This window comes from Rhinoderma darwinii, chromosome 4 (assembly GCF_050947455.1).
Source record: "Rhinoderma darwinii isolate aRhiDar2 chromosome 4, aRhiDar2.hap1, whole genome shotgun sequence".
NCBI lineage: Eukaryota > Metazoa > Chordata > Amphibia > Anura > Rhinodermatidae > Rhinoderma > Rhinoderma darwinii.
In genome coordinates this window covers 292228779-292256695 of record NC_134690.1, presented here as the reverse complement: position 1 = coordinate 292256695, position 27917 = coordinate 292228779, and the positions used below count along the sequence as shown (strand labels likewise).

At 42.1% G+C, this 27917-nt stretch overlaps 1 protein-coding gene across 1 annotated transcript in view; it reads right to left on the bottom strand.

The window, feature by feature from the left end:
• The window catches only part of LOC142760540 (protein unc-93 homolog A-like), a 224566-nt gene that overhangs the window by 182096 nt on the left and 14553 nt on the right, over positions 1-27917 (bottom strand). Inside the window, exon 2 of the mRNA XM_075863733.1 lies at positions 6678-6859. Coding sequence (XP_075719848.1) covers positions 6678-6859 — 182 coding nt within the window. The remainder of the gene's footprint in view (positions 1-6677; positions 6860-27917) is intronic.

The window sequence follows — 27917 nt, the reverse complement described above, 5'->3', positions numbered from 1 at the left end:
CTCTCCTCAGTTTCTATTGATGACATTACCTTTTCAGATCCCGCACTCATTACTCTTACTCTCTGTCTCCCAGCGGCTCACCCTCGCTCCTGGCAGTGGTGTTTGAATAATTCGCTTCTGCAGGATTCGACTGTGGTTTCGGACATACACAGGGATCTCCGGGAGTATTTTGCCATGAATGTTTCCCCAGATGTGGACCCGCTTTGTATTTGGGAGGTGCATAAGTGTGTGATTCGAGGTTCCTTCATCCGTATCGGATCTAAACTTAAAAAGGAGCGGACTGCACACTTGCTTGATCTATTGTCCCGCATACACCTCTTGGAACAGTCCCATAAAGCCTCCTTGGATCGGGTCGTGGGGATGGAGCTGGGGCAGCTGCGAGTTCAGGTTTGTTCTCTCTGTCTTGCCAAGGCTAGGGCCTCCCTAGTGAAATGTAGACGACATTTCTACAAATTTAGTAACAAGCCTGGTAAGACTCTGGCGCAGGCACTTAGGAAAACCTGATCTCGTACCTACGTACCTCACTTCAAGGCCCCCTGAGTTGGGAGTATACACCTCCCCCAGGACATCTCGGAGGCCTTCCGGGCGTATTACCACTCCCTCTACAATCTTCCTTGGGCCTCTCCGTCTGTGGATGGTGGGAACCGACTGGAGCAGATGGAAGCATATCTCCGTTCGTCGGGGATGAAATGTATCCCACGGGAGGCTATTGCAGCTTTGGAGGAGCCCATTTCTCCAGAGGAGTGGTCATGGGCCTTGAAGGATTCACCGGTGGGGAAGGCGCCAGGTCCAGATGGTCTGCCCATACAATACTACAAGGTCTGCTCAGACCTCCTAGCTCCCCATTTCCTGCAAGCCTACAACTCACTTACGGAGGGGCAATCTCTCCCTGAGGATGCACTGAGGGCTTACATCACGGTGATACCCAAGGAGGGGAAGGATCCCTCCATCGGACAAAATTATCGCCCCATTTCATTGCTAAATGTAGATCTAAAGCTGTTTGCAAAGATCCTGGCCCGTACGATTACCCCCCCCCCCCCCTCCTCCATAGTGTGAACCATTACGATCAGGTGGGCTTCATGCCTCTTAGGGAAGCTCGGGACAACACCACAACGGCAGTTAACTTGATTTATCACGCGGCTGCCTCGGCTCTGCCCACGCTCTTACTGTCCACGGATGCAGAGAAGGCCTTCGACAGGGTCGATTGGGACTTTATGTTGGCCACTTTGCGGCATATTGGGTTGGGTTCTCACATGGTGCAATGGATTTCGAGCATCTACTCATCTCCCTCGGCCCGGGTTAAGGTTAATGGTACCCTTTCCTTCCCGCTCACTATCTCTAACGGCACGAGGCAGGGCTGCCCTTTGTCCCCCTTGATCTTCATTTTGTGCCTGGAGCCCTTCCTTTGTCAGGTTCGCTCCAATCCAGACATAGCGTGTGTTTAATTGGGTGGACGGTCCTTTAAGGTTGCTGCATATGTGGACGACCTTATTTTCTTTCTCACTGCACCCAGGATCTCCTTGCCCAATCTCATGGTGGAGATGAGTAGATACTCGAAATTGTCCAATTTCAAAATTAACTATCAGAAGTCGTAGGGTCTTAATATATCACTGCTGCAGTCCTTGGTAGAAGAGCTGTCGGGGTCCTTCTCCTTTAAGTGGGCTAGAGACTCGCTCCAGTATCTGGGGGTCCAGCTTTCCAGGGATCTATCTCGCCTTTATGCAGTTAATTATCCTCCCCTCCTTCAACGTGTAAAGAGCGATCTGGATTCCTGGACGACGGGCACCTTCACGTGGTTCGGCAGATGTGCAATCTTTAAAATGAACATCCTACCGCGGATTTTGTATTTCTTCCAGGCCCTGCCAATTCACATCCCCCGTACCTTCTTTCAAGCCTTGTTGTCCTTACTCCATCGATTTATCTGGGTGGGTAAACCAGCCCATATAGCCCGCTCCATGCTTTTCCGTTCTAAGAGTGAGGGTGGAGTGGGTCTCCTGGACTTTGTCTCTTACCACCAGGCCTCGCACTTGTCGCAAATTCTGGATTGGTTCCGCCACAGGTTAAACAGTGGGTATCGATGGAACATCCTTGATGGCAGTTCCCCTGCAGGTTCTGCCTCGGTAGGGCAGGAATACTCCCCTAACGGTGCGGACACACCCGACGATTGGACCCTCCTTGGCGGTTGCGTCTCGGCTCTTCCCCCGGAAAGAGATCTACCCTTCTCCGCCCCCCTCCTGTTCCCAGTCTTGGGCAATCCGGCATTCCCTCCGGGGTGGGAAGGGGGTCCATTCCGGAGCTGGTTTCATAGTTTCATAATTTCATAGTTAGTACGGCTGAAAAAAGACACATGTCCATCAAGTTCAACCAAGGGACGGGAAAAGGAAAGGGAAATTTTTTTTACACATAGGAGCTAATACTTTTTTGTTCTAGGAAATTATCTAACCCTTTTTTAAAGCCATCTACTGTCCCTGCTGTGACGAGCTCCTGCGGTAGGCTATTCCATAGATTCACAGTTCTTACAGTAAAGAAGGCTTGTCGCCTCTGCAGGTTGAACCTTTTTTTCTCCAGACGGAGGGAGTGCCCCCTTGTTTTTTGAGGGGGTTTTACATGGAACAGAATTTCACCATATTTTTTGTATGTGCCATTAATATATTCATATAAATTAATCATGTCCCCCCTGGTTGCGGGCAGGTAGGGGACATGCTTCCCATTTTATACATGGGGAGGCCTGGATGACTGGTCCGCAGTTAGCATCTCTGACAGACCCTCTTCCTCTCACTCCTTGGCAGGTCACTCAATTTAGTAATTTTCTCGTGTCCTTGCCTAACCCTGCTGAACACGTGCGGGACAAAACCCCTGTTTGAACTCCTTTGCGTAGGTACAGTCTCGTTGCGTCACTCATTGTCCAGACTATATACCCTACTGCTCTCCCCATCCACTCTTCCTACACCTACTTATCTGCTCCACTGGGAGAGGGACTTGGGCCTCACACTCACAGCAGAACAACAGTTTCGGGTGTATACTATGACACATAAATCATCCATGGCTAGCAGGTATCAGGAGGAGGGATTTAAGATCTTATCGCGTTGGTATAGAGTGCCTTCCAAATTGCATGCAATGATTCCGGCGGTCTCGCCGCTGTGTTGGAGATGTGGAGACCAGGTGGGCACGATTTTACATATTTTTTGGGAGTGCCCGCGGCTGACAGCGTTTTGGTCAGAGGTGTGGCGTATCTCCTCCAAATTCACGGATTTCCAGCTCCCGCATACGCCGGCCTTCTTCTTGCTCCATCTGTGTGAGGCTCCGTTACCCATGTACCGTCGTTCTGTGGTTCACCACCTAGTGATTGCAGCTAGAGCGTGTATTCCAGCGCTGTGGAGACAAATCTGTCCTCCGTCGATCAGCATGTGGTTTAGTAAGATACAGGAGATCATGAGAATGGAGGATCTCACGGCATCCATGAGAGGCACCCATGCCAAGTTTCTTAAGACTTGGTATCATTGGGTCAGATTCCAATCCTCCGCGGAGTTCAGGACCATCGTGGCCTCGTGATATGCTTCTGATGCTTAGGGGACACTGCTAGTTCTCTTTCCCGCCCCTTCCCTCCCTCTGTCATTCCTCTTTTCTTTCTTTATTCTCCCTTTCTGATATGTTTACCCAGGGGCCTCTCTGCATGGCTGCGGGTTCAGGATGTTTGTCGCACTTAGAGTATAAGTTATTCCTTATTGTTCTTCTTGCATTTAATGTGAACACTTATACTGGCCTGCGTGCAGATGTGTACTGCAGATGCGTGCATTACCTGCTTTACCGTGTTTGTTTGGAGAAAATCGAAAAATAAAAGAATTTATAAAAAAAAAAAGATTGGTCTAGAGATTTGGGTACTATCTCTAATATACAATGGGATAAAATTTGGACTTCTCTAGCTAGTTCCTGGCTGAGCTCTTCATATAATTTGGTACAACATAAAATATTACACAGGATATACTATACGCCAAACGTTTTGTATAAAATTGGTAAACGTGACTCTTGAAGCTGCCCTTAATGTGCAGAACAACACGTAGGTCTAATTCACCTTTTGCGGCGCTGCCCAAAATGTTTCAGTTTTTGGCAAAACGTTATAGAACATATCGCCTCTATTTATGATCTTCCTGTGCAATTGTCTGTTGATAACTGTGTGTTGGGGCTGTGGGAATCCTCTCTGGGTACTTGGCAGACCACTATGATTATCAAATCATTATATATCAAAACATACTGTATCGCCAAAAGTTGGCTGGCCAAACATTCTCCACAAGTATTAATTTGGAAAAAATTAGTTAATGAGATGATCTCTTTTGAAACATGTGACCTCAGGAAGAACCCTGGTAGAGAAACTACAAATCTTTCTGAGTGTTGGCATAGTTAAAATGTTTTGTTTTTTTTCTCTTTTTCGCTCTCTATCTTCCGTTCTTATGGGGTTGGGTTTGGGGGTTAAGGGAAATATAATACGAATTTTTATGTCTTACTGTATCATTTGCAGATAATGTCTGAAAATTCGGTTTGGTACTCGTGGTTTTGCATATACAGCAAGATAAATGTGTAGCTTTTCCATCTTTTGCGCTTATAGTAAACTAGGCTTGAAATATGGTTACAGCAAATATTTATTTTTGAAATAAAAAGATTAATATAAAAAAAGATATTGTGCCCACATAGAGCCCCCTGTGGACAGTGCCCCACATAGAGCCGCCTGTAGACAGTGCCCCACATAGAGCCACCTGTAGACAGTGCCCCACATAGAGCCCCCTGTAGACAGTGCCCACATACATAGTGCCCCCTATAGAGCCTCCTGTAGATAGTGCCTCCATAGAGCCCCCTGTAGATAGTGCACCAATAAAATCCTCTGAAGATAGTGCCCTAGATAGAACCCCCTGTAGATAGTGGCCCACATAGATCCCCTTGTAGTTGGTAGCCCCTGTAGATAGTACCCCACATATAGCCCCCTGTAGATAGTGGCCCACATATAGCCCCCCCTGTAGATAGTGCCCCACATATAGCACTCCTGTAGATTGTGCCCCACATATAGCCCCCCCCTGATAGTGCCCCATAAATAACCACTCTGTAGATAGTGCCCCACATATAGCCCCTCACACTTTTAACAGAAAAAAAAACTTTACATACTCACCTGATCCCGTTCCCGTGCCATCCTCTTGCAATGCCGACCTGCTGAGGCTGAACGACGCAAGCACGAATGGTGGGGCACGGAACGTGTTCTGCTATTAAGCGCTTATGCACTGCTTATGCATGTAATTGTATCTGCGTCCTATAGACGCAGGTAAAACTATAGTGCCGGAGGGGGCAGCAGAGAGGAAGCAGGCCGCCGCCTGCGGGTAGTGGACAACCCCTTTAAGCTTTTCCTTTTTCCAGTTTCTATGCAGCATTTTTCCAGATTTTCGTTGAAGTAAAAGAGACCCTGATTCTGTAGGTCTTGGATGTTCAAGCCTACTATGTTCCCACGTAGAGCAAACGCTGTGAAATCTCCACAACGGAATTCTGTGTGGAAATTCCGCAGTATATACAGTACCAGCAAAGTGGTAGAGATTTAGAAAATCCCATGCCCACGCTGTGAAAACATATACAGCGTAAACATTACTAAATTGACCTGCGGTACGGAATTTAAATCCGCAGCATGTCAATTCATGCTGCGTTTTCGTTGAATTTCTGTTGTGGGTTTTCCCTATTGAATTCAATGAGGATGCAAAATCCACAACAGAAAGCCAAGTGTCGCAATTTAGGAAAAAAAAATATCATACTTACCCAGAACTTTCTCCTTGCTGCATGCCGGCTCCCTGGGATGAGGTTTCCTCCCATGTGACCGCTGCAGCCAATCACAGGATTCAGCGTCACATGGCCTGCAACGTCATCTTAGGCCAGATTACACGCAGAAGAGAAGGAGGAGGTAAGTATGAATTTTTTTTCCAGCACTGCTTTCCAATGTGGTTTGTTTTTTTCGAAAGGATGGTGCTGCGGGTTCCAGGTCGAATACGCTGCACAGTTTTTACGCAGCGTATCCGATCCGTGGGAACAGGGCCTACAGCCATACAACTAAACAGGTTCTCTTAATCAAGCGGTGAGACCCCAGCGATCAAATAATTATCACCTTTCTTCTGAATAGGGGATAAGTGGTTGTGGTGGAATAATCCCTTTAAGGTTTTGTTTAACTAATTTTGTGTTAGTTAGTTATATGGAAGTGATGTGATGTAAGATTTTAGGATAACTCAGACCTTGTTCAAGTCCTGTTTTTGAATTAATAAATTTTTATCCAACACTAAAATTGTATCCTAAACACAGGAAAATTATAAAGAAAGACATCTAACAAGGCCTAAGTCTATGTTCACACCTGCATTGTGTCATTCCTTTGTTCTGCTCTATCAGAGGAGCAGAACAAGGGAATAAATGGAAGCAACGGTTCCATTGCACAACGGTTACCGCCGTCAGCCAACAGAACCCGTTGACTTCAATCACGGACACAATAGCGCAGCATTTTGTGCTATTGTCCCCGGTAACGGAGCTTCCAATGGAGATGTGAACGAAGCCTAAGACATATTGCTGTTAACAAAAATCAATGTTTCTTTAAATAAAAACAGATGAACAAACAAATATCACTAAAAATTGTAACACTAAAAGATAAAAAAAAATAGTACCAGTTTGGTTTAAAGTTCCCAATGGAATAAGTGATATAACAGCACATTGAGACGACAATTGTCCATTTGCATCCAATTTTCTTAATAATGATGGGAGGTAGAAAAAGTGACGATAATATTAGACATCCATAGACAACACTTAATGATGCAACTCCCAGTCCTTTCTCAGGGTTCAGGCTGCTCTGTAATGACAAAATATTTTATTATATTTAAAACTCAGCATTTTTTTTATGAATGTGCATCTTTATACTATTGATTTGTTTTAAATGTTTCTTTTTATATTGTTTAGAAGTGTAAAACACCAGACCCAACAATGCAGACGAGCTGAAGGCCGCTATCAAAGCAAACTGGGCTCCCATAACACCTCAGCAGTGCCACAGGCTGATCGCCTCCATGCCACGCCGCATTGCTGCAGTAATTCATGCAAAAAGAGCCCCGACCAAGTATTGAGGGCATATACTGTACATACTTTTCAGTAGGCCTACATTTCTGTATTAAAAATAATTTTTGAATTTGGGCTTATATAATATTCAAATTTTCTGAGACACTAAGGGTATGTTCACACGGCCTATTTACGGACGTAAATCGGGCGTTTTTGCCCCGAATTACGCCCGAAAATAGCGCCTCAATAGCGCTGACAAACATCTGCCCATTGAAAGCAATGGGCAGACGTTTGTCTGTTCACACGAGGCGTATATTTACGCGCCGCTGTCAAATGACGGCGCGTAAATAGACGCCCGCGTCAAAGAAGTGACCTGTCACTTCTTTGGCCGTAATTGGAGCCGTTATTCATTGACTCCAATGAATAGCAGCGCTAATTACGGCCGTAATTGACGCGGCGTTCAAGCGCCTGCACATGCCGGTACGGCTGAAATTACGGGGATGTTTTCAGGCTGAAACATCCCCGTAATTTCAGCCGTTACGGACCCCCGCCGTGTGAACATACCCTAAATGTTCGATTTTCATTAAATTCTGGAAATAGATCAGTGTGTGTGTAATGAATCTATAGAATACATGAGTTTCACTTTATGAATTAAATTACTGAAATAAATTAACTTTTTGATGATATTCTAATTCATTGAGACGGAATAGTATATCTTAGCAGCCGCAGGGTTGTGGCCGTATCTTTGTGCATGTTTTCTGTCCCTGCCTCTGTATCGAGATGGTTCATTGATACACGTTTTTATTCTTATTGCTATATTTGAAATTAGAAAGGATGAGGAAAATGGATACTGCCTCATGGGTGTTTTTGCCTTCCTCTGCATTAACATTGCAGGAGAATAGGTTGAACTAGATGGACTCTGTAAAGAGGGCCTTAGTTGTCTGACCTTTGCTACAATTCTCCACTAACCATTACTTGGCTGATTACTCTTGGCTGATTGGTCTGACCTCTAAGGCTGGGTTCACACACCCTATTTACTAAAATACGGCTCCAAAGCGTCGGCAAACATCTGCCTATTCATTTGAATGGGCTTTACGATGTTCTGTGCCGACGGTCGGTTTTTTTACGCGCCGCTGTCAAAAGACGCCGTGTACAAAAGACGCCCGCATCAAAGAAGTACCTGTCACTTCTTGAGACGTAATTGGAGCCGTTTTCCATTGACTCCATGGAAAAACAGCTCCAATTACGTCCGTAGTGGACACAGCGAAAAACGCCTGCACATGCCATTACGTCTGAAATTCCGGAGCTGTTTTCTCCTGAAAACAGCTCCGTAATTTCAGCCGTAACGGAGGCTGCCGTGTGAACATACCCTAACTTTATCAAAGCTCTACAAGTTGATTAAACTCCCAGTAGTTTAAGCTGTGGCAGGACCTCTGCAACATCATCACAAACTTCTGGCATAACCTTTATTGCTCTAGCAGTCGACTAAACATTGCTTAGAAATTTACCCAAAAGCGTAATTTGATGCTCCTGGGAATCAATACAAAATCTGTAACCGATCCCCAACTGTCACACGTTGTTTATACTACTTCTCATATTAGGCTGAGGGACCTTTGCCCCCCCCCCCCCCACGTGCAAGAGCAATCTTTGCACCTCCAAGCATCATAGCAATATGGAAAAATTTAAATAATGGGCTGAACAGTAAAGAAAATCAAAATGTCTAGGGCCATACCATGAAATACTGGACACTTTGTACATTGTATTGCTTTTGGGTGTATTTGGGTGTGACTCCTATTTTAATGAGTGGTTTTTTGTTCTTTGCATTCAAGAACCCCATTCAAGACATAGGCCTTATTCACACGAACGTGTCTGTTTTGCGTCCACAAAAAAAGGACACGTTTGTCATGTGTTGTAGTTCCGTGTGTCATCCGTGTGTGTTCCGTGTGGCATCAGTTTGTGATGACTGTTGGTGCACATTTCTTTATTTATTTATTTTTTTACTTAATTTCTTATGAACTTGTGCATGAATCGCAGACAGCACACGGATGTGAGTCTGTGTGCTGTCCGTTATTTTCACGCACCCATTCACTTCACTTCAATTATAGGACATGCAGTGAGTTTCACGCAACGGAAATACGCTGCATGAAAAACACTGCATGTCTGAATGGCCCCATTGAATTGCATAGGTCCGTGTGACGGCCATTGTTTTAACGGCCATCACACGGACGTTTTACACGTTCCTGTGAATGAATCCTAACTGTTCATAAAAGGCAAAGCCTATGGCGATGCCTACATTTTAATCACCTCAAGTCAGTATTGACTGCAGAAATCATGGTGTTAATTGTAATCTCATAGCATGTCAAGCAGCAGCCAGATCCTGGGTTTCACTCTGTCTGGCTTCTTCCGGAAGAAGCCGGAATGGGGAGAAGTCCAGGGTCGGGCTACTGCATGGCATGCTATGAGATTGTATAACTGCACATTTTTGTCATACTTGTGAGTATAATAAATCATCTTTTCGTTTTTAAATGATGTGTTGCAATATTATTATACTATCACACTTTATTGACCTGAAATAGGGTAAATCTGCCTTACTGCTGTACGTGGTTGGATGGAGGACTAGTGGCCTCAGAATACATTGCGGAGGTTTCTCAAACCAAGTACGGTGAAGTATATATTTATGTGGTTTAAATGGGTTGTCTCAAGATTCAAAGTTCTCTCCTAACCACAGGATAGGTGATAACATGCTGATCGGTGGGGGTCCGACCACTGGGATCCCCACCGATCACGGGAACAGGGGTTCCGTTTCTATAAATGAACTGAGCGTCAGTTCGTGCTTGAGCCTTGCTGCTCCATTCATTCTATATGGCGCTGCCAGAGATAACCAGCAGTCTTATAGATAGTGAATGAAGCAGCAGTGGGCATGCACGACCTGCCGTTCAGTTCATTCGGAGGAACGGGACCGCCGTTCTCATGAACTGTTATCGGTCACATCTAAATTCATAACTTAGGAGCTCCTTACCATCCGTGTGCAAGAGCCGCTGAGAGTACCAATGTGATCGCTGTGGCAATCTGTCACAGCGAACACATTACCGGAGAATGCATCTCCGGGTGAAAGCTCTGTGATATCAGCTGTCTCTAGCAGGGCTTAACAGGAGACTGTAAAAATGACAATATACTGAAATACACTAGTATTGCAGTGTATTGTACCAGCGATCCAACGTTAGATCGCCAATTCAAGTCCCCTAGGGGGAATAAAAGGTGTAAAAAAAAAAGTTGCAAAAAGTTTTTAGTAGTGTAAAAAAATATATATATATAAAAAGTTAAAATAAATAACTTTTTCCAGGTTTTACTCTAAAGTAATGCAAAAAACTAAAACTAAAAATTGGTATCGCTGTGTCCATCAAAGTCAGAATTATTACAATATACCATTATTTAACCCACACGGTGAACGCCGTAATAAATGTAAACACCAGAATCACTGTTTTATTGCCACTTCATATGGTACAAAAATGAAATAAAAAGTGATCAAAAAGTCTCATGTAGCCCAAAATGGTACCAATAAAAACTACTGCTCGCCCGGCAAAAAATAAGCCCTTATACCACTAAATCGCAAGAAAAATATAAAGTTACGGCTCTCAGAAGTTGGCAACAAAACACAAATTTTATTTTTAACAATTAGTTTCTTCTTTGTAAAAGTAGCAAAACATAAAATAAACTATATACATTTGGTACTGCCGTAATCGTATTGACCTGCACAATAAAGTTAACATAACATTTTTACCTTACGGTGAAATCCGTTAAAACGAAACCCCTCAAAAGATTGTGGTATCGTTTTTTTTCCTATTCAACCCCGCAAAGATTTTTTTTACAGGTTCCCAATACTTTATATGGTAGAATAAAAGATGCCATGAAAAACGACAACTCGTCCCGCGAAAAACAGGCCCTCATGTGGCTTTATTAACAGAAAAATAAAAGAGCTATGGCTTTTAGAAGATGGGGAGGAAAAAATGAAAATCCAGATAATGGCTGTAACGGGAAGGGATTAATCTGAAAATAGTGCAAAAACAAATTTTCAAATATTCCATATTCTCCTATTAGCTGATTAAAGCAGTTTGGCTTGCCAGTCTGTTGGTGTATCAAACTATTTATTGTCTCTATACCTTTACCCCCCCCCCCCCCCCAACAGGGCACCCATCCATTAATACCTTCAACTTTTGCTAGGTCAAGATAATCTCCTAATGTCAAATATTTTGATATGTGGACTGGCAACTCAAAACGACTATTTTAACAACAATGCTGTTTTCTCCAGACATGATATCTTTTTTGTTCTAGCGTGCATATAGGTTGCCAGGAAAGCCGGAGATGTCAGCTGCTTTTCTAGCTCATAATTTATAAACCTGTCCCTTTTATGTAACCACTCCATTACAAACCTGGTCAAGCAAGGCCTCTTTTATTACTCTCCTTCAAGCGTGAGAAAGCCACTCTTGGGACTCTCCCTTTCCAAATAAATCTCTGAAATACCTTTTCAAGCAGCTTTATATCCTTATGCTTTATCAAACATGGTAGCATCTGCATACAATACAGTAATTTAGGAAAATGCATCATCTTTATAATATTATTGTAGCGCCGACGGCTACGGGTCTCACTCCAGCCGCCCCCAACCTGTTCATCCTCATCGCCGGCTTCTCTCTGCCCAGGGACACCGGCACGCTCTGCTCTCTCCTCCCCCATCCTGTGCCTATTACCAGTTCTTAAAGGGCCAGAGCGCACCAGGAATATTGCCCCCAGCCTATCCCTGCATACATACCCTGGACTACTTAAGGAATTCTGCCCACTTCTCCAGTACTTGTTTCTAACCCAATGTTAGTCTGTGAAGGTTCTGTATCCTGTTCCCTGAAGCCTGAGTCCGTGAATATCCTGTATCTGTGTTCAGTCCTGTATTCTAAGTCCAGTGTCCGTGACCAGTCCTGATTCCAGTGACTGTGATCAGTCCTATGTAACGTCCAGAGCCGCGGACAGTCGTTCCTACTCACACCCCGATGGCCGCGGCCATGGACTTGCGAGTGCTAGCCGGCATCTCTTTCCTAGGAGACACCAGCACTCACTTCCGCTTCGCTCTGCAGTGTCCCGTAGGGTGCGCGCGCACATGTAAAATATTGTTAATTAGCCCTAATCACTATGGACTATAAAAATGACTCTTTCACTCGTTGCCTGAGCGTTGTTTGTAATCCTATGTTAGTCTTGAAAATGGTCCCTTAGTCGTATCCTTTTCCCAGTGTTCCTGTGCCCTGCTACCTGTATCCTGTATACCATACTGTATTTGCTCCTGTGCCCTCTCTAGTCTTGGAGTCGTGTTGTGCCGTCTCCTACGCCTGCTGTCTTACACCATGTCTGATGTCATTTGCCACACCTGGTACCTCCTACCATGTCTTGCATCACCTGCCGTCAAAGTACCATCTGTGCCTAAGCCTCCACTACTGTCTGGACTATTATAGGTACCCTTGTGTTTGGACTTTGTATAGACTTGGTACACTGTTGTTTGGCCAGCTGCTACCCCTCTACGGCGGTGCGGCCTAGTGGGTCCACATACCCACAGATCGTGACATCCTGCATCCGTGTCCAGTCCTGCTGAGTCCACTGTCCATAACCAGTCCTACATATCCAGCTCAAGGCTGCCTCCAGAAATCCGGCACCAGCCTGCCATCAAGGTACCATCTACCATTGACTGTCCTATAGCTGTCTGGACAGCAGCTACTCCGTTATGTAGAGTAGCCCAGTGGGTCCACATCCCCAGTGGACGTTACCGTTTACACAGGCCATGGACCCCACTGGCAAACTCAACACTGCTGTTCAGATCATGCGGCATGATATGTGTGAATTCTGATTACTCCAAGATCAGCTTTTGCAAGCAGTTAAGACTTTAGCCAACCGCCTGGACATTGCTCCTGTCCCTACTCTGACAGCTCCACAATCTTTAGCTCCAGCTGATCCTCAGCCAGATGTAGCTCCAGTCGGCTCCGGAGCCTGATTTCCTTGCCTCTTCCACCCTGTTACGATGGGGAAGCAAAGATTTGTCAATTTGTCAATGCAAAATACATTTCACGCTACATGAACATTTATTTCTGTCAGATCAAAGTAGCCTTCATTGTCCCCCTGTTGTCTGGCAAGGCCCTGGCGTGGGCAAATCCTATCTCTGAACACGAGGGTCCGGAGTCTTCCAATAAGCAGCTTTTTATGCACACTTATTGTACTGTGTTCGAGGAACCTGTACGTACTTCTTCAGCCGTACTGCTTCACTGCTCTCACTTCGCCAAGCAAGTTAGACTGTTGGAGAATATGCCATCCAGTTCCGTGCCCTTGCAGCAGAGCTTGCTTGGAATAATGAGGCCCTCGTGGCAACCTTCTGGCAAGGATTGGCCAGTAGGATCAAGGATTAGCTGGCAGGTCGTGACCTCCCTTCTACTCTGGATGCCCTGATTCTGTTGGCCACCCGCATAGATCTGAGGTTTCGGGAACGCTCTCAAGAAGTCCTCCAAGAGAAAAGTCTCCTTGACTGGCGCCTGCTACCTTCTACTACAACCTTTAAAGAGCCTATCCATTTTAAATTAGGTCAGACTCTCAGACCAAAAACGGCAGCACAGACGTTCTTCTAACCTATGTGTGTACTGTGGAAGAAAGGGACATCTTGTGCGTCAGTGTCCTCAGAAGTCGGGAAAGAACAGCCCCTGGCAACACATTGCCTTGGATTTTATTACTGCTCTTCATTCTTCTGATGGCTGCACCATTATACCAGCCTGCTTCCAGTAAAACAGCAGAAGCCTACTTCCAGCTACCCAGCACAAGTCTGCTTCCTGCTATCTGGCACCAGCCTAATTCCAGTAATCCAGCACAAGCCTGCTTCCAGCTATCCAGGACAAGCCTGCTTCCAGTAATCCGGCCCCTGCCTGTTTCCAGTAATCCAGCACAAGCCTGCTCCCAGCTATCCAGCACAAAACTGTTTCCAGATATCCAGCACCAGCCTGCTTCCAGTAATCCGGCAACAACCTGCAATCAAGGTACCATCTACCAGTGACTGTCCTATGCCTGTCTGGCAAGGATCTACTCCGTTACAATGGACGTAACAATTGCATCTTCCAAATAGAGACAAAGGGAGAGCCCTCCATCTCTCTAACTCCTTTTTTATTCTATTATAGGGAAATAGTTCAATCTATTCCATTCTGTTGGATTTCTATCTATCCAGACCCCTAAATATTTGAAATATGATTTTGTTATGCGCATTTTATAGGTAGAGTTCCACAGGGTATTTGCTTCCTTATTTAACATTAATACGTCTGATTTTGTGCTATTTATTTTAGAACCTGACACTTCTCCAAAACATCTCATTTTATTAAGTATTTCCTGTATTTGTGTTCCTACGTTTTTTGTGAACAATAGTAAATCATCTGCAAAAAGTGCTAATTGAACTTATTTTTTGCCTACAGTGATACCTCTTATATCATTATTTTGTAAAGTATCCCTTGCCAATGGCTCTAGTGCTAAATTAAACAAAAGTGGGGAAAGTGGGCATCCCTGGCTAGTCCCCTTATATAGAGTAAATATTTGTGAAATTACACCCTGCGTCACCAAATGTGCATTTACCTTATTATACATCCTATTAATTGCCCTTAGGAACCTTACCTCTACCCCTATTTTATTCAGTAACATGTTGAGCCAGGGCCAGGCCACATTATCGAATACTTGCTCTGCATCAAATTCTATTAATGCAGCCAATTTAATTGACTGTGGCCTGGCCATGGCCCAATCCAGGACAGCACACAACTTCCTAATATTTTTAACCCCCTGCTTACACTTAATAAATCCACTCTGGTTATCTTGAACTATCTGATAATATTTTTGCCAATCTGTCTGCTAATATTTTTGAGAATATTTTAATATTCCCATTTATTAACGAGATGGATGTATATGAAGCTTCCTCTTCAGGATTTGTATCTTCTTTATGGATAACTGTAATGTATGCAGCCCTGACAGATTCCAGGGTTTCACCTTTTTTAAACATATTATTATATAACGAAGAGCAAATCTTTAAACCACGGTAGCATAATTTTGAAGAATTCTCTAGTATAACCGTCGGGTCCTGGTGATTTTCCTGAAGCTAAGGTTTTAACCCCTTCCTGCTGCGGCCAGTTTTGACCTTCCTGACAGAGCCTCATTTTTCAAATCTGACATGTGTCATTTAGTGTGGTAATAACTTTGGAATGCTTTCACCTATTCAAGCGATTCTGAGATTATTTTCTCGTGACACATTGGACTTTATGGTAGTGGTAAAAATTGGTTGATACATTCAGTATCTCAAAAAAATTATTTTGCTACATTTTTATAAATTTAAATGCATCTGCTTGTAAGACAGATAGTAATACCACACAAAATAGTTGTTAAATAATATTTCCATATGTCTGGCATAGTTTTTAAAAAAAAAAATACTTTTATTTTTCTAGGTCATTATAACTTTATACATTTCTCACCTTTTCAAGAAAATTTCAAAAGGCTATTTTTTCAGGCACCAGTTCAGATCTGAAGTGGTTTTGCGTGGCCCATACTTTACAAACCCCATAAACCACCCCACTTTAAAACCTGCACCCCTCAAAGTATTCAAAACAGTGTTTAGAAAGTTTCTTAACCCTTTAGGCATTTCACAGGAAGTAAAGCAATGTAGAGGTGAAATTTGCAAATTTCAGGTTTTTTTTTTGCAGTAATTCATTTTTAATCCATTTTTTTCTGTAACAGAAGGATTTACCAGAGAAATCCAGCTAAAATTTTATTACACAAATTCTTCAGTTTTTAGAAATATCCCACATGTGGCCCTAGTGTGATAATGAACTTAAGCACCTGCTTTAGAAGCAAAGGAGCACCTAGAGGATTTTGGGGCCTCCTTTTTATTAGATTATATTTTAGGTACCATGTCAGGTTTGTAGAGGTCCTGTGGTGCCAAAACATAGGAAACACCCTAAAAAATGTTGGAAACTACACCCCACAAGGAATTTATCAAGGTGTCTAGTCAGCGATTTGACCCCACATATGTTTAATAGATTTTATTCGAATTAGGCTGTGAAAATGAAAAATAAATTTTTTCCCCAAAAAACGTAGAATTTTTTCATTTCCGCAAGGACTAAAGAAGAAAAAGCACTTCAACATTTGTAAAATAATTTCTCCCGAGTACAACAATACCTCATATGTGTTCATAAACCGCTGTTTGGACACACGGCAGGGCTCAGAAGGGAAGGAGCGCATTTGACTTTTGGAGCTCAAATTTTGCTGGAATAGTTTGTGGAGGCCATGTTGCATTTGCAAAGCCCCTGAGGGAACAAGACAGTGAAAAACCCCCACAAGTGACCCCATTTGGGAAACCTCACCCCTCAAGGAAACTATTTAGGGGTATAGTGAGCATTGTGACCACACAGGTTTTTTGCAGAAGTTATTGGAAATAGACAGTGAAAATAAAAATATATATATGTTTTCCAATAAAATGTATATTTAACAATTTTGTTTTCATTTTTACAAGAACTAAAGGAGAAAAAGCACCCCAACATTTCTAAAGCGATTTTTTCCGAGTACGGAAATATCCCATATTCTGCCATAAACTGCTGTTTGGACACATGGTGCGCAATTTGGGTTTTGGAATGGTTTCCGGATGCCATGTCGCATTTGCTGAGCCCCTGTAGTACTAGTACAGTGGAAACACCCCAAAAGTAACTATTTGGAAAACTGCACCCCTTGAGGAATCATCTAGGGGTATAGTGAGAATTTTAAACCCAAAGTTTTTTTTGCTGAATTCATTAGAATTAAGCCGTGAAAATTAAATATAATTTTTTTTCCAATAAGATGTAGTTTTAGATCAGCATTTTTCATTTTCACAAGGAATAAAGAAGAAAAAGCACCCCAACATTTTTAAAGCAATGTCTCCCGAGTATGGTAATACTCCATATGAGGTTATAAACTGGACATATGGGAGGTTTAAGAAAAAAAGGAGTGCTATTTGACTTTTGGAGCGTAGAATTTGCTGGAATGCTTTGTGGACACAATGTTGCATTTTCAAAACCCCTGATGTACCAAAAAAAAAGTGACCCCATTTTAGAAACTATACCCTAGAGGCATTTATCAAGGGGTGTAGTGAGCATTTAGACGCCGAAGGTGTTTTTTTAGAAATGAATACGCAGTGGATGATGCAACAGGAAAATTGCAATTTTTCCACTGATATGCCATTTCACCGCACAATAAGTTGTGCCCAGCTTGTGCCACTAGAGAATTTTACCCCATAAATTGTTAAGCGGATTCTCCTGGTTATGACAATGCCATACATGTGGACATAAACTGCTGTTTGGGCACACTGTAGGGCTTAGAAGTGAAGGAGCGCCATTTAAAGCGTGGATTTTGCTTGGTGGTAGTTTTGTTTGAGTATTACTGGTATTTCAGTTTATAATGTGGGGGTACATGTAAGCTGTGCAGAGTATATCTGGACATAATAAGGGGGTATAATAACTAGGTAAATAAAAAGACTATCCATAGATGTGTGGTACGCTGAGAAGCAATCCGTTTTGCACAGGCCAGTGTCTACCTTTTGTAACACTCTGCACCTTTTGGGGCCCTGAGACTGAAGTAATGTTCCCCTCCGACCTGTTTTTTCATCACCGCATGACTAGTGGCATAATATTTTTATTTTTTCGTTGATGGAGCTGTGTGAGGGCTTATTATTTGCGAGACAAGCGGTAGATTTTATTGGTGCCATTTTGGGACACATACGACTTTTTGATCACTTTTGAATTCATTTTTGTAAGAGGAAATGACCAAAAACAAGCAATTCTGGAATAGCTTTTTATTGGGGTTTTTTTCGGCATTAACCGTGCGACATAAATTACATGTTAACTTTATTCTGCGGGTTTATATGATTATGGTGATACCAAATTTATATACTTTTTTTCATGTATTGCAGCTTTTGCACAATAAAATCACTTTTTTTTATAAAACCATTTGTTTTCTGTGTCGCCATATTCTAAGTCCCACAACTTTTTTATTTTTGCGTGGACAAAGCTGTGTCAGGGACTTTTTTTTGCAGGACAGGCTGTCATTTTTATTAGTAATATTTTGGGGTAAATGTGACTTTTTATTCCATTTTTATTGGGAGGTGATGGGCCCTAAAAACAGCGATTCCGGAGTTTTTCTAATTTTTTATTTACGGCGTTCACCGTGCGGGATAAATTACATAATAGTTTTAAAGTTTGGGTCGTTACGGAGCTACCAATTACTGTATGTATAGTTTTCTTCTTTTTGCGTTTTTTTTTTCAATAGTAAAAGACTAAGACTGTAAGAGCTGAAAAGAGGGGAGAGTGCGAGTAACAAGCCCCCTTGCCAGTTCGGCAGACAAAGTACAAGACTGATCTCTCGCAAGAGCTGAAGAGAGGAGAGCACACATGCGGGCTCTCTCTCCAGCTCTTACACAGTCCGTAGCAGTGACACGCCCCCTTGCCAGTTCGGCAGAAGACTGATCTCGACAACTGCAGAGTGAAAGCGTGCGTGCGCACGCACGCACGCACGCACACTCTCTCCCCTATCCTCGCTCTTGCTGCAACACTGTCGGTATCTGATTTGGACAGTGTCACAGAAAATAGTAACACGCCCCCTTGCCATTACACGCCCCATTGACAGTTCAGGGGGTTAAATATCGGGCGCCAAATATAACGGCACTGATATTTTAATAACGGAGGAAGGTAGAAAAAAATGTAAAGTGCCCCAGGGTTTGTGCAGCCCTGCCCATTACATGCTGCACTCAGCTGCACATGTATGGGGAGGTGAAGGGTTCTCTTTAAGAAGTCTTTGTAAGATAATTGATAAACAGGATATGATGTCACTAGATTGTTACTATATATATTGTATTTATGCTTGGGAAATACCCTATCAGGGTTGAAACATTGCAAGTTCATGCTTGGTGAATAAACAAGTACAGGTTTTTTCAATCGCTTCAAGTGCTGCAGTTGTGTCTTCTCTAACTTTGGATAAGTAAATCCCTTTGGAACCGGCATTATTTTTGCTGCGTGCACCACCCACTTTGGGGATCTTTTTTGTATGCTGGTATTGCTGCAGATATCTATACCTTCTAATATACATACAGTGAAGGAAATAAGTTTTTGATCCCTTGCTGATTTTGTAAGTTTGCCCACTGTCAAAGACATGAACAGTCTAGAATTTTTAGGCTAGGTTAATTTTACCAGTGAGAGATAGATTATATATAAAAAAAAAAACAGAAAATCACATTGTCAAAATTATATATATTTATTTGCATTGTGCACAGAGAAATAAGTATTTGATCCCTTTGGCAAACCAGACTTAATACTTGGTGGCAAAACCCTTGTTGGCAAGCACAGCAGTCAGACGTTTTTTTGTAGTTGATGATGAGGTTTGCACACATGTTAGATGGAATTTTGGCCCACTCCTCTTTGCAGATCATCTGTAAATCATTAAGATTTCGAGGCTGTCGCTTGGCAACTCGGATCTTCAGCTCCCTCCATAAGTTTTCGATGGGATTAAGGTCTGGAGACTGGCTAGGCTACTCTATGACCTTAATGTGCTTCTTTTTGAGCCACTCCTTTGTTGCCTTGGCTGTATGTTTCGGGTCATTGTCGTGCTGGAAGACCCAGCCACGAGCCATTTTTAATATCCTGGTGGAGGGAAGGAGGTTGTCACTCAGGATTTGACGGTACATGGCTCCATCCATTCTCCCATTGATGCGGTGAAGTAGTCCTGTGCCCTTAGCAGAGAAACACCCCCAAAACATAATGTTTCCACCTCCATGCTTGACAGTGGGGACGGTGTTCTTTGGGTCATAGGCAGCATTTCTCTTCCTCCAAACACGGCGAGTTGAGTTAATGCCAAAGAGCTCAATTTTAGTCTCATCTGACCACAGCACCTTCTCCCAATCACTCTCAGAATCATCCAGATGTTCATTTTCAAACTTCAGACGGGCCTGTACATGTGCCTTCTTGAGCAGGGGGACCTTGCGGGCACTGCAGGATTTTAATCCATTACGGAATAATGTGTTACCAATGGTTTTCTTGGTGACTGTGGTCCCAGCTGCCTTGAGATCATTAACAAGTTCCTCCCGTGTAGTTTTCGGCTGAGCTCTCACCTTCCTCAGGATCAAGGATACCCCACGAGGTGAGATTTTGCATGGAGCCCCAGATCGATGTCAATTGACAGTCATTTTGTATGTCTTCCATTTTCTTACTATTGCACCAACAGTTGTCTCCTTCTCACCCAGCGTCTTACTTATGGTTTTGTAGCCCATTCCAGCCTTGTGCAGCTCTATGATCTTGTCCCTGACATCCTTAGAAAGCTCTTTGGTCTTGCCCATGTTGTAGAGGTTAGAGTCAGACTGATTAATTGAGTCTGTGGACAGGAGTCTTTTATACAGGTGACCATTTAAGACAGCTGTCTTTAATGCAGGAACCAAGTTGATTTGGAGCGTGTAACTGGTCTGGAGGAGGCTGAACTCTTAATGGTTGGTAGGGGATCAAATACTTATTTCTCTGTGCACAATGCAAATAAATATATATCATTTTGACTATGTGATTTTCAGTTGTTTTTTTTATATAATCTATCTCTCACTGGTAAAATTAACCTAGCCTAAAAATTATAGACTGTTCATGTCTTTGACAGTGGGCAAACGTACAAAATCAGCAAGGGATCAAATACATATTTCCTTCACTGTACATTCGTGGCAGGCCGGGGGGCCCATGTTTGGCCCACGGCTGCTGTGGCAACCTATCGGCAGACAGTTATAGCAGATCGCCAATGGATAACAGAGGGAGGTCCCTCCTTTTGTTAAACCACCTGAATGCTGCTGTTGCTATTGAACGCAGCATTTAAGGGGTTAAACTGCTGGGCATGTAGGTTTCTCTGATCTTGGTCATTGTAGCAGGAGCACAGCTGTCACTTACAGCCGGGCTTTTGCCATGACTGCACGGGCATGGCTTCTGTGACTGCGTGATCACCATTATGTACAAAGCATGTCAGAATGTGGAAAGGGGACCTATCCTGTGATGTGCGCTTACGTGATAATGCATTAAGGGGTTAAAGGAACAAAGTTATCAATCGTCATGATCACCCATGAGAAAAATATAATTGCTCGTTTAAACTTAGGCCTCCTTCTCACAGTTTTTTTTATGGAGTTTTTTAAGTTCTATAGAGAAACCCATAATGAAAGAAAAACGCCATATCTGAAGCAGTCTGTGTTCTGAAAAATAACGCCACTGATCCCAAAAACGCTACAAAACTGCCACAAACGCAACTATTTTTTTGGGGGAAATAAAACACAAAAAAAAAATCAATTAAAGAATGCAAATAAACACTGTGTGGATCCAGCCTTAGAGGTACGTGAGAGACTAATTTTAAACTTAGAAGGTTTATGGACTGATGCTGCCAGTTATAAGGTAGATAGCTTTCTTAGTTTATTATTATTGTTTTTTACATTTAGATACACTATTTTTTGCTAAAATATGTAAAAAATATATGCTGGTGTGTCTAATAGTCCGGAGATATGCAGTTTCCAGGACTGGGGAAAACCTTTCAGAACGAGAATATGCATGTGCACTTCTACTGTCTGTTAAACTCAGATTATGTGTGATGTGTTGCTACTATACCATATCACCCAAGGATATATACAATAAAATATTTTCCCCCGTTTTTGTTTCTAATTATTGCTGCATCTTATGGACTCGAGCCAGGGGTTGGTTTCATCTGGTTCTCACCAACTGGTCATTATAATATCTCTCGTGCTCCTGCACCAACTTTCGGCACATTCGCTATGATGTAGACACACAATGACGTCATCGCACTGCCTGCGTCGTTCTGTAAGTGCCAGGTCTGGCCAGAAGTGGACATGCCTGGCATGCATTGCTGGATGGGATGGCAGCGTGGGATTTTGGACAGGTCAGTATATATATATATATATATATATATATATATATATATATACTTATATATCAAACAAAATTGGCACCTCTCCGATACTTCAGTGAAAAAAGATGGTGGACTTTATTCACATATCTGAAATAGAGAAAGGCCACAATTAGTTGCACTTAAACGTTGCAAATGTTCGGGTCTGTGCCAAGGTCTTGCACCTGAATCTTCCAAGCTGCTTTCTTGCTTTTGTGGGTGTATATATATATATATATATATATATATATACACATACATACATACATATATGGAACAGCACAGTGTGGCACTGTTTCATTGGGGTCAGAAAATGTGGTGCTATTGGTTTTTGGAGCCACAGTATGTGGCACCATTGTTTTCTGGGGGCACCTTATGTAGAACTGTTATTTTATGCAGGATCCATATGTGGCACCGATTTATGGGAAACTGTATGTGGCACTGTTATTTCACGGGGGCTCTATATTTGGTACTGATTAATGGGCACTCGATATGTGGAACTGTAATTTTCAGGGGGCGCAGTGTGTGGCACAGTTTATTTTAGAAAGTGCAGTGTGTGGCAATGTTATATGTAGCAGCCCAGTGTATGTAGCACCATTTTTTTCATAGCGCACAGTGTTATATTCAAGGGACACAGTGTGTGTAGCACTATTATATTCAGGGCCACAGTGTATGTAGCACTATTATATTTAGGGGCACAGTGTATGTCACCCTATTATTTTTAGGGGGCAAAAAATGTGTAGCACTATTATTTTTAGGGGACAAAGAGTGTGTAGCACTGTTATATTCAGGAGGCACAGTATAAGGCACTCTGCGCATTTTGTCCTAGTATAGAGTGTGGAGATGTGCGTAAAAAATGAGGAGCCATAGACATTGGCCGCAAGCTCTACAGAAAAAAAGTTGTGGCCGAGAGAAGTCGTCATGACGGTTTTGGCCGGATGAAGAAAAAATGGACAATGACTGCATTCAGAGGAGATGTCACCTGTTATGTTGTTGTTTATTCTCACTCTGAGTGTGACATATCAGACCTGGATTGATTTGTATGGTCTGTGGAGATGTTGTGTGGTTCCAATCTAGATTGTTGAAATAACTAACCCATTCCATATAATTTCAGTTATATGGAATGGGTTAACCTAAGTTTGCAATTGATCTCTGTACTTAACTTGGTTTTAGCAATTTCTGCACTCAGCTCGGTTCTGATAGTGTATTTAAGTTATGAGATTGGTTCTAGTGCTCTTACTCTTGATAAATCTTTGATCTGATACTGTATCTATACACTAAACATTTGTATTTAAGGGGTGTGAAAAAAGGCTGGGAAATTTGCCTCCTTCTCTCAGTGAATGTTTGCATATAGGTCTATAAGTAATGAATGCATATAACATAGTGACTCTGTATAGGGAGGTATATATGTACATATATTTATATTCAAAGTGTTACATATTTAGTACGGTTGAAAAAAAGACGCATATCCATCAAGTTCAACCAAGGGATGACAAAAGGGAAGGGAAACATTTCTACACATTGACATAGGAGTTTTTTCATTCTAGGAAATTATCTAAGCCTTTTTAACCCCTTCCCGTCTTAAACAACTTTCAGATTAAAATTTTCGTTTTTTCCTCCCCACCTTCCAAAAGTCCTAACTTTTTTATTTTTCCGTCAATATAGTCCTATGAGGGCTTAATTTTTGCGGGACGAGTTTTAGTTTTTCATAGCGCTATTTATTGTGCCATATAATGTAGTAGGAAGTGGTAAAAATGTATTTGTGGGGTAGAAAATGAAAAAACAGCGATTCCTTCATGTTTTTTTGCGCTTTGTTTTTACGTAACTTACTGTGCAATTAAAACAATATGTTAACTTTATTCTGCGGGTCAATATAATTATGGCCATACCAAATATATATAGTTTTTTCTATATTTAACTACTTTTACAAGTAAAAAACTAAGTGTAAAAAATGTAATTTATTTTGTGTCGCCAAATTCTGAGAGCCATAACTTTTTTATTTTTCCGTCAATTAAGTGGTATGAGGGCTTATTTTTTGTGGGATAAGCTGTAGTGTTTAATGATACCATTTTGGGGTACATGCGACGTTTTGATCACTTTTATTCAATTTTTTGTGGGAGTTGAGGTGACCAAAAAATAGCGATTTTGGCGTTTACAATTTTTTTTACGGCGTACACCGTTTGGGTTAAATAATGATAGATTGTAATAGCTCAGACTTTTACGGATGCGGCGATACCAGTTATATTTATTTATTTTTTTACTATGCTCTAGGGTAAAAATGGGAAAAGGTTTTTTTTTTTACATTTAATTTTAATTTTTTTTACAAATAAAAAAAGCCTTTATATTACAAATTTTAACTTTTTTTATTAGTCCCCCAAGGGGCCTTCAACCAGCGATCATTGGATCTCTTGCACGATATACTGCAATACTAATGTATAGCAGTATATTGTCTTTCTGGCAGGCTTCTATTAAGCCCTGCCAGAGGCAGGGCTTAGTAGGTGCACAAAGATGGCGGACCTGGGGGCCTTCATTAGGCCCCCAGGCAGCCATAGCAACCATCGCCACCCCGCGATTGTATTGCGGGGGGCACGATGAGCTGCTAGAGGGGGTCGCCCCCCTCTTTCTAACGATTTAAATGGCGCGGTCGCTCGTTATTGTGAAGTGTCGGCTGTAACATACAGCCGACACCCGCTTTGTATGGAGCGGGTTCACTCCGTGAGCCCGTTCCATACTTCCCCTACCCGGCTATGACGTATGGATACGTCAAATGTCGGGAAGGGGGTTAAAGCCATCTTCTGTAGCTACTGTGACCAGCTCCTGTGGTAGGCTATTTCATAGATTTACAGTTCACAGTAAAGAAAGCTTGTCGCCTCTGCAGATTGAACCTGCAGATTAAACCAGAGGGAGTGCCCCCTTGTTTTTTGAGGGGGCTTTACATGGAACAGGATTTCACCATATTTTTTGAATGTGCCATTCATATATTAATATAAGTTAATCCTATCCCCTCTAAGTTGTCCCTTTTCAAGGCTAAATAAGTTTAATTATTTTAATCTTTCCTCATAACTTAGATTCTCCATGCCCCTTATTAGCTTTGTTGCTCTTCTTTGTATTTTTTCAAACTACAGGGCATCCTTTCTATGAACTGGAGCCCAGAACTGAACTGCATATTCTAGATGAGGCCTCACTAATGCTTTGTAAAGTAGTAATATTATATCCCTGTCCCGCGAGTCCATGCCTCTTTTAATACACGACAATATCTTGTGGCCTTAGAAGCAGCTGATTGACATTGCATGCTGTTATTTAGTCTATGATCTACACGTACACCCAGATCCTTCTCAACAAGTGACTCTCCCAGTATAGCTCCCTCTAGGACACATGATGCATGCAAATTGCTGGTACCCAGATGCATAACTTTACATTTATCTGCATTAAACCTCATTTGTCAAGTGGATGCCCAAACACTTGGTGTGTCCAAATCAGATTGCAATTTACGAACATCTTCTATAGATTGAACAATACTACATAGCATGGTATCATCTGCAAAAATATAAATAGTGCTATTAATTCCATCCTCTATATCATGAATAAATAAGTTTAATAATAGTGGTCCCAGCACGGAACCCTGGGGTACACCACTTATAACCGGGGACCATTCAGAGTAGGAATCATTCACCACAACTCTATGGATACGGTCCTTGAGCCAATTATCAATCCAATTACAAACAATACTTTCTAAACCTATAGTCCTTAACCCCTTCAGGACCCAGTCTGTTTTGGCCTTCAGGACCCAGCCAATTTTTTCAAATCTGACATCTGTTACTTTATGTGGTAATAACGTTGGAATGCTTTTACCTATCCAAGCGATTCTGAGATTGTTTTCTTGTCACATGTTGTACTTTATGTTAGTGAAAAACATTGTCGATAATTTTGGTATTTATTTCTGAAAAACACCACAATTTAGAAAAAATTTGCAAAAATTTGCATTTTTCTAAATTTAAAAGTATCTGCTTGTAAAACAGATAGTAATACCACACAAAATAGTTACTAGTTAACATTTCCTATAAGTCTACTTTATGTTTGCATCGTTTTTTGAAAGTTCTTTTCTTTTCCTAGGACGTTACAAGGCTTAGAACTTTAGCAGCAATTTCTCATATTTTAAAGAAAATTTCAAAAGGCTATTTTTTCAGGGACCAGTTCAGTTCTGAGGTGGCTTTGAGGGCCTTATATATTAGAAAATCCCCAGAAGTCACCCCATTTTGAAAACTGCACCACTCAAGGTATTCGAATCAGCATTCACAAAGTGTTTTAACCCTTTAGGGTATGTGCACAAACACTAATTACGTCCGTAATTGACGGACGTATTTCGGCCGCAAGTACCGGACCGAACACAGTGCAGGGAGCCGGGCTCCTAGCATCATACTTATCTACGATGCTAGGAGTCCTTGCCTCGCTGCAGGACAACTGTCCCGTACTGAAAACATGATTACAGTACGAGACAGTTGTCCGGCAGCGAGGCAGGGACTCCTAGCATTGTACATAAGTATGATGCTAGGAGCCCGGCTCCCTGCACTGTATTCGTTCCGGTACTTGCGGCCGAAATTCGTCCGTTAATTACTGACGTAATTACTGTGTGTGCACATACCCTTAGGCGTTTCACAGGAATTAAAGCAAAGTAGAGGTGAAATTTACAAATTTTCTTTTTTTTGCCTAAATAAATTTCTAATACATTTTTTTTTGTAACACAGAAGGTTTTACCAGAGAAATGCAACTCAATATTTATTGCCCAGATTCTGCAGTTTTTAGAAATATCCCACATGTGGTCCTAGTGTGATAATGGACTGAAGCACTGGCCTCAGAAGCAAAGGAGCACCTAGTGGTTTTTGGGCCTCCTTTTTTTTAGAATATATTTTAGGCACCTTGTCAGGTTTGAAGAGGTCTTGTGGTGCCAAAACAGTAGAAACACCCCAAAAGTTACCCCATTTTGGAAACTACACCCCTCAAGGAATTTATCTAGGTGTATAGTTAGCATTTTGACCGCACAGGTTTTTCGCTAAATTTATCAGAATTAGTCTGTAAAAATGAAAATCTACTTTTTTCTGAAAAAACATAGAACTTTTTAATATTTACAAGAGATAATACCATATGTGGTAATAAACTGCTGATTGGACCCACAGCAAGGCTCAGAAGGGAAGGAGCGCCATTTGGATTTTGGTGCATGGATTTTGCTGGATTGGTTTTCGGTTCCATGTCACGTTTGCAACACCCTGGAGGGACCCTGGAGGGACCAAAACAGGGGAAACCCTCCAAAAGTGACCCATTTTGGAAACTACACCTATCAAGGAATTTATCTAGGGGTATAGTTAGCATTTTGACCACACAGTTTTTTGCAGAATTTTGTGGAATTAGGCAGTGAAAATGAAAATCAACTTTTTTTTTTAAAAAGCTTGATTACGGCAATACCCCATATGTGGTAATAAACTGCTGATTGGACCCATGGCAGCGCTCAGAAGGGAAGTAGCGCCATTTGGATTTTGGAGCACGGATTTTGCTGGATTGTTTTTCGGTGCCATGCCGGCTTTGCAACGCCCTGGAGGGACCAAAACAGTGGAAGCCCCCCAAGTTACCCCATTTTGGAAACACCCCTCAAGGAATTTTTCTAGGGGTACAGTGAGCATTTAGACTCCACGGGTCTTTTGCAGAATTTATTAGAATTAGGCGGAGAAAATTAATATCACAATTTTTTTCCACTAAAATGTTGAATTTTCTCATTTTCACAAGGGATAAAGGAGAAATAAACAACCAATTTTTGTAAAGCTATTTCTCCCGGGTACGGAAATACCCCACAAGTGGTCATACATTTTTTTCCATTAGAA